Below are 15369 nucleotides of genomic sequence, written 5' to 3'. Positions count from 1 at the left end.
ATATTGAATTAATAATAAATTAAAGTCAGAAATTCAATATTAAATATTAAATAATATATCAACACACAAAGCATAGAAATAAAATAATTCCCTTAATTTATACAATATATTTCTTCATGTAAATTCCAAACAACATTAATATTAAATTAATAATAAATTGAAGTCAGAAATTCAGTATTAAATATTGATCAATATACCAACACACAAAGCACAGAAACAATTCCCTCGATTTACACGACACATTCTCCACATAAATTCCAAACAACATTAACAATAAATTAACATTAAATTAACATTAACTTCCCTCAAAAAATAATATAACAAAAAATCCCGAGTGCAAGGGGTAAAAATTACATACCAATAAAAGCCCTACTTCAAATCCACTCATCAACACGGTCGTGAACAACCCCGAGAAGCAGCCTCGAGTGAACCGGCATCCCAAGCATCGCGTCCAGGTCTTCACCTCGCGAATCCCCGACGCGTCTCCATCGACAACGCGCACCGAGCCCGAGCAACACTTCGCGGAAAATTCGCGCGGCACACAACGTGTCAGGGCCGAGAATAGCCGCGTATTCTAGTTCCAGTAAATTGCATAATGGGAAGGTGAACTCACATAAGTATCCGTAATCTGATAACCGGCGCGAGAGAGCCGAACGCGCGGACGGCCGGACGGTTTTTCTGCTCGCCACGGGAAGTCGCCGGTGCGCGAGCCGCCGGATCCGCAGCGGGGCCGTCGCAGCAGCCGAACTGCCCGCCCGGCGGGCGGCGGCATCGACCGTTACGCGTCCGCGTTTTCCAGTACCCCCGCCGTATATTTACCTTTGCCGGGCTCGTGAATCTTTCTAGCGACGATTCGGGAGGCACGCGGGTTTTTCATGACACTTTGAATACTTGGGAATATTTGGGTATTGTTAGGTGAAGATTTTGGAAATTATCTGTGATGATTTTAGAAATTATGTATAATGATTGAAATGGAATATAGCAGTGTGTATTTTTATATTTAAGTTTAAAGTTTGTTATGAATGCAGTAGAAACGATAGTGCGCGGAATATTCCGCGCTTGGTGACAGGTGACGATTTTATTTGGAAATTAGGTGTGATAATTAAAATAAAATATAGTTGTGTATATCTGTATATTGAAATAAAATATAGCAGTGTATATTTTTATATTGAAATAAAATATATTAGTGTATATTTTTATATTTAAATTTAAAGTTTATGAATGCAGTAAAAACAGTAATACGCGGAATATTCCGCGTCCGGTAATAAATGGAAAGTCGCGGTTCACGGAATAATCCGCTTTTGGTGATAGGTCACGACCTCGCTCAAAAACTACGTGGAATAAGTTGAAAAAAAAGACAGTGCTGCACATTTATATATTTAACAAAAGTAAAATTTATTAACACTAGAACTATCGAGCAGTCAAGTTGACTTTTAAAGATTTTCCCATGGAAACCCCATGAGTTCTATCGAGACTTTGATCATTCAAATCATCACGTATTAAAACAATTTTTTTAGAAATTTCTTAAAGGATCTATTGTTTTCTCAATAATTGTAAAAAAATTTTAGGGTGGGTCACTTTTGACCCATCTAGTAATTCTATCAAGAACGCAGTGAAAACTGCAAAAGGTGCTCACAGACTCACTCAGAAATTACGTGCAATAATTAAAAACAAAAACACTAGTACACATTTAAATATTTAACAAAAATAATATTTAAAAACAGTGCAAGAAGGACTACCGAAAATCGAATAACGTGGTGCGCGGAATATTTCGCGTCCAGTAATAAATCACAACCTCAAAATTTACAACAATTAAAACAAAAAACACTAGTACACATTTATATATTTAATAAAAATAAAATTTGTGAACAACATACTGAAAACAGTGCAAAAAGGGCTACCGAAAATCGAGCAACGTGGTGCGCGGAATATTCCAGTGACAAGCGAAACTCGCGGAACAGTTCGTTTCCGGTGACAGGTGACGATCGCGGTCCGCGGAATATTCCGCTTACGGACGCAGACGGGTAAAAAGCGAAATTGTTCGGGCCATGCCCGGCGCAGAGGAACATACCTTCTTTGACAGACTGAACATAGACGGGGTTATCGCCGGAGACTTTCATCCCGTATCCGGCCTCGTCCATGTAGACGACGAGGGTGGCAACGGGTGCTAGTTCGACGGTTCCACCCCCGGCGGCGCCCACGCCGCCCCCGACGCTGCGTCGCAACGCCGCCGTTCCATTCATCCCTCCTTCGATCTCCGCCTGGCCTCCCCTTACCTCTGCGCCGGCTGCAGTACAACTGTATGACCTGCGAACGGGACAAAATCGACGTCAACGCCGCGGATCTCTGTTTGGCTCGCTCGCCGTTTCGCGGGTGAATTTCGGGGCTATTTCTTGTCGTGTTTACCCTTTGCACTCGGACGGTTTTCACTGGATATACTTCAACCAGTTAACTGTGTTTGACGAGTGTATTCGTCATGGAGACGTTGCGGGAGTTTATGTTGTGACGAGTATACTCGTCAGGGAAAAGTTACAACTTCTCCACAATGTCAAACACAGTTGACCGGTTAATATTTTTTTGTGAGATGAAGACGATGTTTTGTGGAACGAGGAGAAATTATAAATATTGAGGAACGAAGCTGTTTTATTTGCACAGTATAATGTTGAATATCAAATTTTATAGTTTTATTGTACGAAGAAGAGCGGTGAGTGAGTTTAACATTTTCTGATGAGATAAAGATGATTTTGTGAAACTGACTCGAAGCTATTTTATTTCAATATTTCTCAAATTGATGTATTGTACGAGGTGTAAAATTAAGTATCGCATTTTATAGTTTTACTTATGAAGTCGAGTGGTGAGTGAGTTTAACATTTTCTGATGAGATAAAGATGATTTTGTGAAACTGACTCGAACGAAGCTATTGTATTTCAATATTTGTTAAACTGATGCGTTACAGAAAGTATAATATTAAGTTCTTCTACGCAACAATAGCTCCAGTATAGACTAGGATGATCACATTGTTACCACGTAAGAACAGTGACTGATTACGCTTTTGCTGACTTTGCATCTGCATTTGCTGAGTTTGGCTGGCCAATTTTGTTTAGAGTTTCTCTTAATTAAACTATCAATTACAAAACAGAAACATAAAAATAAACAATTTAGACGACCAATTTTTCTTAGTGAAAATAAAAACAGAAGAAACGACAAAAATTGAAAAACTGATCAATATCTGAATTACAAAACTGTTGAAAAGTAGAATGGACGAAATAAAGAGCAGGATTTTTAATCAAGAATAAATTTTGAATAAATAAATAAATAAATTTTAAATCAACAATAAATTTAGTGTTAAAGATGAAGCCTGTTTGAGTTTAATCAATTTCCCACATTTATACGAGTACAGTAAAGCTCGCTTAAATTTCACAATTTTGAGCCCCAGCAGTGAAATTTAAGCGAGCAGAGAAAACAGGAGGAAACTATTCGCTTTTAGGAATTGACTCGAGCACAGCCTGACAAAGGCAGAGAATCGGTATAGCGAGTGGAAGTGGGATAGACTATTTACAATAAATATTTATAGAATATTTCAATTTCGTAAAATTGAAGTTACCGAATGTAAAATTTCCTGTGCTTAATAAATAAAAAATTAAAGCAATATAGAATTAAATGCACGACAGTATGGTTTAAAAATTTAAGTCTTATAACATTCATGTTGTTCTCCATCGCAATGAAAATGTACACTATAGCATTGTCCGTATTAATATGCAATTTTGTTCTTGAAATCAACACAGAATTCAAATTTGAAATTTTATTAACCCCTTGATACATAAATTTCCTTGTGACCTATGCTATTCACCATCAAATCAAGCATTGCAACAATTCAATTTATAAACAACTTTTCCAATTCCACACAAAGAAATACTAAATAATGTCATCAATTCATTCTATTTCCAAGCAGTAAAAAGATAAATAAATAAATGTACAAGTAAAGCCTAACAGATTCTCGACAGCAATACTTCACAAATGTCTTCAAACTGAATATCACGCGAAGGGGAACCGGTTGTGAAAAATAAGTTTTTGTAACGATCATTTTTTATCCGAACCACTGCACCTTTTTTATTTCCCATGCACGTTGAAAACAATATTTTATGGGACATCTCACGCTGAATCGCAACGAAAAAAACAGGAGTCCATTCGAGAGCATCTTCGCCAGTGGGAACGCGAAATAACGCTAAAACGTTATTCAAATAAAAACGCATTCGCACGTTCTAGTCGTGTCGCTGCTCCGCCACGGAAAGAGCGGAACAAAGATGGGCAAGGGCGAGGTTCACTGGGTATCGAGCGCTGGCGTTCGCCTAACGCGTCGTCCGCTTTTATCGGTAGAAGCGAGTCTGATATCTGCGCGATATCGAATTTATCGAATTGATGTTCCCACTGATTTCTCACGTAAATAAAGACGTAAAATAGGTGACGATTTTTTAATAAATAAAAAGAAGTATATCGATAAATACCAATTCCTTTTTTATTTATTTTTTAATAAACCAATAAATAAATCAAATATATTTAAATAATTGATATATTTGAGAAGGTAAAGTTAAACATGCAACGAAGAAAATTTTAACCTTTCTTCTCAAATATAGTGGCAATGAATTTCTGTAACTACTTTTACGATTTCATGGAATCGAGCCTTTAGTTTCGTCAATAACATTAAATCTGTAAATCTAGTCCGATTCCCATCGTGTTTGGACTCATTTTAATCGGGACGATCTCAGCAATCCACTGACACTACATTTAAGAATGTAAGATTAAAATCATTGCAACTGAAATTTGTTTAATTGCATGGGTCCCTTATTGCATCTGTGCAAATACAAAAATTTACAATTTTTTGTAAAAGCCTTCTCATCACTTAAATACTTGCAAACTAAAAATTCTAAAATGGGTCAATTTTGACCCATGGTTAGTATTAAATGATTTTCAAAGATTTTTTTGAATATTTCAGAAATGGAAGCTTGGTCGTTGTATGTATAAGATGAAGTTGTTCAGAATGATAACAATGCCATTTATTTCAAGGTCATCGTAATTACAGATAACGTCCCTTATCTAAACTATTATTATTATTATTATTATTATTATTATTATTATTATTATTATTATTATTATTATTATTATTATTATTATTATCATCATCATTATTGTTGTTGTTGTTGTTGTTGTTGTTGTTGTTGTTATTGTTATATTTCTGATACTAACTTTTTTAATCAAACGTTTAGAAGCTTTCTGTTGCGTGACACAATTTATCTTATTTTTACCTGAAGAACTGGCACAGTTTATTATGTGAATATCATTATCTGTTAGAAATTCAATGTACGAATGTTTTATTCAACGCGAGGTTTGATGTACTGTATGCATTTCGTTTTTAGTGTGTTATGTTCCAATTGTGGCGATGAGAGCTGGTATTCTGTTACACGTGCTCGTTGTTTTTATTATTTAATGTATTATTTATATAATAAACAATAAATAATAAATAATAGATAATGAATAATATATAATAGATAAACAATAAATAAAAGAAATAATGACCTACACAATGAATAATGAATAAAAGAAATAATAAACTAAATAACAAACTAAATAATGAATAAAAGAAATAATAGACCAAATAATAAACTAAATAATGAATAAAAGAAATATTAGACTAAATAATAAAGTAAATAATGAACAAAAGAAACAATAAACCAAGTAACGAACAAAAAAAATAACAAACTAAATAAACATCGTATATGATAGAAACAATGATAATTTTGTCAGAAAATAGGATTTCAGGCTGCACACGGTAAACAGGCATGCCGAGCACAAGTAAACACACATCTCGGAAACGAACGCCGTAAAAGCGTTAATTGTGATTTTAATGTATATAATTAAATCCCTCGGGAATTCATCACTTCGACCGAGAAATCGCTTGTTTTCTTCTGCGCTGATTATCCGACCATTTGCAAAACGCTACATAGTTGCAGAAACAGCGCAAATAATTGTAATTAACTTAAAGACAAAGATATCGGTAATTTGGAAATTAGGAACGAGATAATGAGTCAGCTTGATGAATATTAATGGCACTTGTGTTTTACATTTTAAAACTGTCGTGCATATATTGAATTTTTTACATAAATAAAAATGTAAAATAAATTAGGATTTCTTTAAAAAAAGCAATTGGTGATTGTTTATTGGTATAATTTTGTTTATTTATTTGAAAAATTGAAAAAGCAATTAGTAATTATTTATTGGTATACTTTTTTTATTTATTAAAAAAAAATATATGAAAAGCAATTGGTAATTATTTATCAGTGTACTTCTGTTTATTTAAAAAAATTAAAAGAGCAATTGATAATTATAGGTATACTTCTCTTTATTTATTTAAAAAAATAAAAAAGCTATTGGTAATTATTTATTGGTATACTTTTGTTTATTTTTTTTAATAAACGAATAAATAAATCAAATATTAACGTAGCACTAGTATTTTACATTTTAAAACTGTCGTGCATATATGCGAGATTAGGCGAATGGTTCTGGCTGAGTCATGTTAGGCACACTCTAAATCGTAGAACTCACGACGAAAATATTTCTTTGGTTTATTTTTGTTTCATTGTCGTTTCGGAGAGTCCTTAACCCTTAAGTGCCAAGAACGGTTTACGCTACAACCTTTTGACATGAGACCATTGTTTTGGATAATTGACAAAATGTTATTTGTGAGGACATTGATTGTTATTTTGGATAATTGAAAAAATGTTATTTTTGAGGACATAAATTAAATGTTAATGGATCCATTATTGTGAACAATTGACAAAATGTTATTTATGAATCCATAAATTAAATGTTTTACAAGAGTCCATTATTTTGAATAATTGACAAAATGTTATTCATGAGTCCATAAATTAAATGTTAATGGATCCATTATTTTGAATAATTGACAAAATGTTATTCATGAGTCCATAAATTAAATGTTAATGGATCCATTATTTTGAATAATCGACAAAATGTTATTTATGAGTCCATAAATTAAATGTTAATGGGTCCATTATTCTGAATAATTTCATTCGATAATGAATAAGATATAATAAAGAATAATATGATAATGAATAATAATAAAGACAATGACAATGAATATATTTAATATTAAATAACACTTAAAATGTTATTTATGATTTTTCTTAAGGTATCTGTCTTATCAATTACAGAAGATAAGGAGTCAACAATATTTATTCTAATTATTCATTTTTATTTTATTCGTTACCCATTAATTTCTTTAAGACATATTTCATTGTTAAATATATTTTTTCTTCTCTGGGACCAACCTCCATAGTTAAGGGTTAAAATTAACTGCACCAGGGCGCACCTATATTTTTTCTTAAAAATCAAATTTTCAGTAAACGCAAAAGATAATTTTTGCAGGAAGTCAAACCAAAAACACTTTTCTAACTTCAACATTACTTTCCGATAACAATGTAAGCTTTAAACCTCAAAGATACCATAAAATAAAACTATAATTGTAATTCAGAATAAAATTCAAATTTTATGACAGAAAACTTTTAGCAGGTGAAGGTACCGTAAGTTAAACTATTATAAATTAATATTTTGAATCGAGTTTAATACCCGAACTGGTGACTATAATTATTTTTAACAATCTTCGCATTGTTCAATCATCTAGTAAACATAACATTTCTTAGCAATAAAAAGGAACAATGAAACAAAATATAAGTTTCAAACGTTCGTGCCGGCAAGGTCGAAAGGTTAATATTAAACGTTGTATAATCCATCAATATATGAAACATTAAAATAAAATAGGTATTTCTTAAGGTAATTTCAACAAATGTACATATCTCGTCAGAAAATATTCAATGTCTCTAGTGAAAAATTACTGGGGCGCAAGGGGTTAAAATAAAATTAAGTATAGAAAAGTACGCAACATTAAGTTGTAGTCTGATAAGAAACAGAAACCACTTTCAATACACGGTACTTGTCCAAGAAAATTCTGTGATTAACTATCACAATTAAATAAATGAAATTAATAAAATTTTGAGAAATATTTACTGCGAAGCTACAGTAAAAACCTTTAGTATTCTCCGATAATATAATTCCTTCTGAAATTGTTACTTTGGAAAAATAGATAAATAGATATGCGACAACAAATATTATATAAATACAGGATGCAAGAAATCCCTGAATTAATTATGCAAATTAACGTACTGAATAATTTTTAATACTATAAATAGTACAGTACTTTACGAACCGTTTCTTTTTATGTTTCAAAATTTTATCACTTAACCCTGAAACATCTCGTGTATCTCTGAAGTACAAGATTTCTACGAACTTGAAAATTTATCTAGTCTCTTAAGTAAATATTTGACTGCTCGCCTCTATCAACTTGATGTTTTATTTTTCCTTCTTCTTGAAGTTGTTCTTCGAGAATGATATAGATAAGCTCTCCGCTTCACAGATCATAAATAATATATTTAACCTAGAAATTTTGTAGATTGTATTTTTACAAATTTTTGTAATTTTGTATGTACATAACATACACGTATATGCATGTATCTTAACAACAATTTAATAAGACTTTCATTACCTTCTATTTACACATGATTATATATAATTAACGATCTTAAAAATTGTAACAGTATATCTTTGTTTATTTCTTCATGTATCCGTTATAGTATTCAAGTGAAGCTATTTATTTTTAAATCATTTCAGATATGGAATACTTTTAGCGTATCAATAATTAAAAAGATTTGTATTACCTTCTATTTACGTATGATTATACATAATTAACAATCCTAAAAATTATAACAGTACATCTGTGCTTATTTCTTCATATATCCGTTATAGTATTTAACACTTTTAACGTATCAATAATTAAAAAGACTTTGATTACCGTTCATTTGTACATGATTATATACAATTAACAGTCCTTCTAAAAATTGTAATTTATTTCTTCATGAATCTATTATAGTATTCAAATGAAGCTATTTATTTTTTAAATCATTTCAGATATTCAACACTTTTAACGTACCAATAATTACCTCCATATAATTAACAATCTTTCTAAAAATTGTAACGATATATTTTTATTCGTTTCTTCATGCATCCATTATACTATTGAAGCGAAGTTATTTATTTTTTAAATCATTTCAAATATTCAACACTTTTAACATACCTGACATAATAATTAATAAATAAGAAAATTTTGTTAAATAAAAATGAAATAATTTTAAGGTTAACCTCTATTTTCAAAAATCCAGAAAAATTGTGATCTACCCACAGATTCCCATTTACTTCCTTTCCTAGATTAGAACAATCAAGTCAATTTAACATAATTGTTACAATTTGGAGTATAACTATGTCTTAATAAATACAGGATGTTTGGATCGTTCGATGCTAATAAATAATTATGTCCCGTTGCCGCCGAGGTTGTCTCTGTCGTCTGCTATTTACTTTCATAAACTCCTGACCGTGTGTAATTTAAGTTCGTGCTTAATTATTATTTACCCTCCAAACATCTAATCGTTTCACAACAAAGAACGACATATCACACCTAGCACAGCTTTCGTTGCTAATAATGAAAAATAAACGCCTCTTTTACAAAGAAATTGTTTATTGCGTGAATCATCGTTGTTAATATACACGGTGTCCCATTTTAATCTATAAATATTTAATTTTATTTTATTTGTGATATTTTCAGAATTATTCTTTGTTTAAAAATTATCTCATGTGGAATTTATTTTTGTTATAAAAATTAATAAAACTAATTTGTTTTTAGGTATATTTGTGTAGAGATTAAGTTAATTATTATTATTATTGTTCATTATTATTCGTTGTTTAAAAATTGTCATTTATGATCATGAAATTTTTTTTTAATACTCCTAATTATTGTTATTAAAATTTTTCAGATACTACATCATAAAATTACAAAAATAATTTAACAAATATTGTTAAAATAAAAATTTTCAGATACTACATTACAAATTATATTAATTTTTACAATAATCCTAGCTATTAACAAACAGAATAATAAAATATTTAGCATTATCAAATATTCCCAATTATTTGTATTAAAATTCTTCTAGCTACATTACAAAATTACAAAAATAATTTACCAATAATAAATAATAACAAACCAGAACAAACACAATCAGCAATAAAATAAAACAAAGAAACAAGTAGTCCAATAGTCATACGAAATCGCGAGCCGATAACTAAAATCACATTGAGCCATCAGTGAGACGCGATTAGTAAGAGTTAACAGCTCGCCATCTCCGTATCATAATTCCTCGAACACAAGCTCGCACACATCGAAACGTTTATCGCGCTCCCAGAGTAACAAACAGAAGTTCAAAAATCGATATTTTCCTCTTCCACGGCGAAAATATTTAACATAATGTAATAATATTTTACATTATTATTATTTTATATGATATTCTTATAATATATTATAATAATATGTTGAAACAATTTACGCGTGACTCTCGATTTACACGAAAATCCGTTCCACGCGGATTCGTTTTATGCGAACAAGAATCGCGTAAACGGAGCCCGTCGGTACAAGGGAAAACAAAATATTGAAGAAAAAAGCCGATGTTAGTTTTGGAAATACATATTTATTTCGCGTAGCTTAACAAAAGAAATAATAATAATGACATTTTCAAAAGCAAAAGTATATTTTATTCCCTGTTACTAAATTCAGATCGCGTAAATCGAGATCGCACGTGAAAACTACCGCGTAAATGGTGTTCCAATTTACCGTGCAAAAAAAGTCAGCGTAAATCGATACCCCGCGAAAAGACTACCGTGTAAACGGTGTCCCAATTTACCGCGTAAAAAGAATCCGCGTAAATCGAGGGTCAGGTGTGTATATATAATCTCAAAATTATGAATAAAAACAATGTTGTGTAATTAATATTCTCTAAACTACTATATATTATGTAATTGATTCTAATCGTAATATACATATATATATATATATATATATATATATATATATATATATATATAATTAACAATATAATTATATAATTAACAACACGATGTATATAATTAACTACACTGCGTAAATCGAGGGTCAGGTGTACCCAATTTTCCCATAAGAAATGTTTACTTTGTTTTTCAACAAATTTTTAGAAATTCATCGATTATAAAACGAATACTTTGGTCGACGTATACGAAAATAAAGATTGCAATTATCAGTGGAGATAAAAATAAAGAGCTGACCGTTAAAATTTCGTCATTTGGCAATAATTAATTAGGCGTAAATGAGGAGACAATTTTTTCTTGGTAAGCTAAAAATATTTTTCGATTATATTTTTGTAATTTATAATGATATGTATATAAATAATAATAATAACAGTATCAACGTATTAGACAGTTCGATTCAGGTTGAATCGAAAAATTATAATTATAATTATAAGTTATGAAATATATAATATTACATACAAATATTTTTCTAATGTATATATAATATTAATTTAATGTTATATATATATATAAATTATAAAAATGTAATCGAAAGATATTTACTACATAATATGCAATATACAATATATAATATATATTATAATAATATTATATAAAATAATAATAATGTAAAATATATACATTTTTCAATTCAACCTGAATACAACTGTTGAAAATATTTTCCAATTATATTCTTGTAATTATATTATACATTTTATATTTATTATTTTATATTTTGTAATTTACAATTTACAATTTACAATTTACAATTTACAATTTACAATTACAATTATAATTTTCCAATTCAACCCCAAGAGAACAGTCCAAGACACCGATACTATTATTATTATTCAACGAAACCTGGTACATCAGCATAACGACTAACGTTCGAGATTTAAAAAGGTAATCGATACCAAAACATCTTCGCGTGCAAGCGTGAAACGGCGAAACGTTATTCAACATGAAATGATAATTAATTCTCCATGAATAGTGTGTACCGTAACGCGTTCAACGGGAAATATCTGAATGCCTGGTTTCACCGAGAATGAACAGTTTAACACTTTAACCGCCAAATAAGTACTCGCCAAAACCTCCACACAATCAAAATAATTTTCGTACTAAAACAGAAACTAAACGGTCAAAATTCTTCGTAACGATTGCCCTACTGTTCTTTCCATATTTAATGCATCTGACAAAATTCAGTTCGTTCGATACATCACCGAGAAAATTATTTATAACATTCTATATTTAATATTTAATTTTCATTGAATTGATTAATAATTTAAGTTTGGTTAATATTCAATTTTATTGAATTTATTAATATTTTAAGTTTGATTAATATTTAATTTTACATTGAATTTATTAATATATTTATTAACCTTCGAAAAAATTAAATATCAATCATTAAATTATACGTATACTAATTAAAAATTAATCAAATTTTCTGTCACCCGAATTCGGACGACATGGCAGTTAAAGTGTTAAAGCATAATTATGTGTTCCCTTGTCTGGACGTTTTTTTAAATCGTCGGTGCTTCGGTAAGACACGAATTTTATTGATTCCTGACAAATATAACCGTCGACGGATTATCAGATTCGTATCTAATACGATACGAGATAATTCGTGACTTTACTGAAATGTGGAGTTTTTGTTGGATATTAAGATAAGAATAAATGGTAAGCATTATATTATAATATAATGACATTATGTTATGATTAATGATATAGTGATTGATAATCATTGTATTGTAATGATTAATAATGTAGTGATTGGTAATCATTGTATTGTAATGATTAATAATATAGTGATTGATAGTCATTATATTACAATGATTAATAATATAGTGATTGATAATCATTATAATACAATTTGAATGAATTTATTAATATTTTTAATTTGATTAATATTTAATTTTCATTGAATTTATTTATATATTTATTAACCTTCAACAAAATAAAATATCAATCATTAAATTATACATATACTAATTAAATATTAATCAAATTTAAAATATTAATCATACGCATTTTCGAGAACAGTTTTTACAACGACAAAGTATATTTAATAATTGAATTATTAATAGTAATTTTAATATACATGACGTTGAAATATTTACGATTTTGTATCGTAGAAGTGAGGTTATGTTCGGCGATCTGTCATCGGAATACAAGAACGAAAGTAATTAGATTGTTATGGTATTTAGTACGTTATGAAATTTGCAAAAACAATTTGAATTTTAACGGGAATGATGAAATAAATATTGAATTGTTTAAAAAATTTTAAAAAGAATGTTTATAAATATTAAAGTATGAATTAATTTTTCAATGATAGCAGACTCTCCTTAAATATTATTAAATAAAATTAAATGACTTCACGATTTGTAGAAATTTTTGAAAACTTATATATATATTTTATTTTACATATAAATAAACAATATTTATAATACCTAATTTACAATTACTGCAATCCTTCATTTTGTTCGAATGATTTTTTAATAAAGAAAATTCTAAAAGTATAAACAAAGCAGGTAAACAATTAGACTCTTAAATGTTCAACATTTTATATTGCAATTTTATTCCCACCTACAAATAAACAATATTTATAACACCAATTTAATTTGCAATTACTGCAGTCCTTCATTTTATTCATATAACTTTTTAATAAAGAAAATTCTAAAACTATACACAAAGCAAATAAACAATTGGACCTACGTTTGAACAACTGTTATAAATTAAATCATTAAATTTAATATAAATTTATATTCCAGTAACATTCAACATTTTATGTTGCAATTTTATTCCCACCTACAAATAAACAATTAGATTCACAATGAAACAACTGTCACAAACTAAATCATTAAATTTAATGTGAATTTATATTCCAAATTTTATATTGCAATCTTATTCCCACAATAATTTATAATCTTATTCCACACAAATAAATAATATTTATAATACCAATTGAATTTACAATAATCAGTCATTCATTTTATTCCCACCTACAAATAAACAATTAGACTCTCAAATAAACAACTGTCACAGAATAAACAATAAAATTCAAAATAAATTTATATTCCACTAACATCCCAAACTTTAATCTCAATTCTATTCCCACCCGCGAATAAACAATATTTACACCACCGTCCGCAGTCCTTCATTCAACAGCGCAGTACGCTCGCATTCCGCGCATTCATTCCGACCGCGCTGCGTCCTGAAAACTGTCGCGACTCCGTCGAGAGCCGCCCGAGAGGCACCGATCGCCGAAACTCCCGGAGCGCATCCCCGAGCCGTTCTCACGTAGCAAAACACGAAGCCAAACCGTGAATTCCCAGAAAACCCATGACAGCGCCGAAAAGCGAACAATCGCTTCGAAGACAAACCTCGAGACGGTCCGCGACACGGTATCAATCGATACAGCGGGTTAATAGGTCACTCGGGCCGTCGGTCGAAAAAAACGGCGGAAAAAGAGAAAACACCGGAATACATAAGGCTCCGAGAACGAATCGCGGACAGGCGCGCCAGGGACACGGGCGGACGGCCGACGGCACACACGTATACGCACCTCTCATTTAATCCGTCTCGGCTGCGGAACCGACTGCTGCTGCTGCTGCTGCTGCCTGGTCTCGCGCGACGCGACGCGCCAGGGCGTGCAGAGGCGCGCGACAAAGCGAGGTCTCACTTCACCTTGGCACTATATTCCACTGGAATTATATCACAATTGTCATAACAAAAGAACACGTACGAACATGGCTCTGGTGACGGGCGATTATTCCGACCGCGGCACTTTCACGGCGCATCTTGGTGCACCCCGTCCGCCCCGCGCATGATCACACCGACCAGCTAGCCGGAAAGCCTGGACACTCCGCCGTTCCCTACGCGAACAACCGTCCACCGTACGCCGCTACGAAGCCACCGATTTTTTCACGGGAAATCCGCATTCGACCCGACGAAAATACACCACTAACAAGTGTCAGCCATCTTGTATTCGAGCGAACCACGACCCGACGTCCCATGGTGCATCGCGACCGCGGTGCGACTCGCCGCCGCTAGAGTGAGTCGTGGATGGGAATGGAGGAGCGCGATTGGTGGGTGCGGTGGAGGGAGGGGTTTGATTGGTCGAGGCGAACGCGCTGGATTTTTCGCTGCGTCCTCGCGATTCGTTTGAACGCCGCTCGCGGGGATTTGAATTACGACGTTTTGAAGGGGCCGTTTGGAATTGTTGGATTTTGAGAGTTTTTGGGGATTTTGGTGGTTTGGTGGGTTGGTTTTGGAGGAGGCGTTGTGATTGGTTAGGTAATTTGGAGTTGGAGTATTGTTGATGTTTGTGATTGTTGAATTTTGTTTGGTATGGTGAGGAATTGTAAGTGAATAATT

At 31.5% G+C, this 15369-nt stretch overlaps 1 protein-coding gene across 2 annotated transcripts in view; it reads right to left on the bottom strand.

Annotated features, from left to right (window-relative positions):
* Nucleotides 1-15033, bottom strand: part of RhoGEF2 (Rho guanine nucleotide exchange factor 2) — a 90626-nt gene extending 75593 nt beyond the window's left edge. The window contains exons 1-2 of one of the 2 annotated variants that reach the window (XM_031991844.2): nucleotides 14558-15033; nucleotides 2072-2307 (exon numbers count right to left, since the gene is read on the bottom strand). In XM_031991844.2, coding sequence (XP_031847704.1) covers nucleotides 2072-2243 — 172 coding nt within the window. In that variant the 5' untranslated portion in view covers nucleotides 2244-2307; nucleotides 14558-15033. The remainder of the gene's footprint in view (nucleotides 1-2071; nucleotides 2308-14557) is intronic. The other variant, XM_031991849.2, reaches the window with a different exon arrangement.
* Nucleotides 15034-15369: the final 336 nt, after the last annotated feature.

This window comes from Nomia melanderi, chromosome 1 (assembly GCF_051020985.1).
Source record: "Nomia melanderi isolate GNS246 chromosome 1, iyNomMela1, whole genome shotgun sequence".
Classification (NCBI taxonomy): Eukaryota; Metazoa; Arthropoda; class Insecta; order Hymenoptera; family Halictidae; genus Nomia; species Nomia melanderi.
This window is presented reverse-complemented; position numbering and strand designations above follow the sequence as displayed.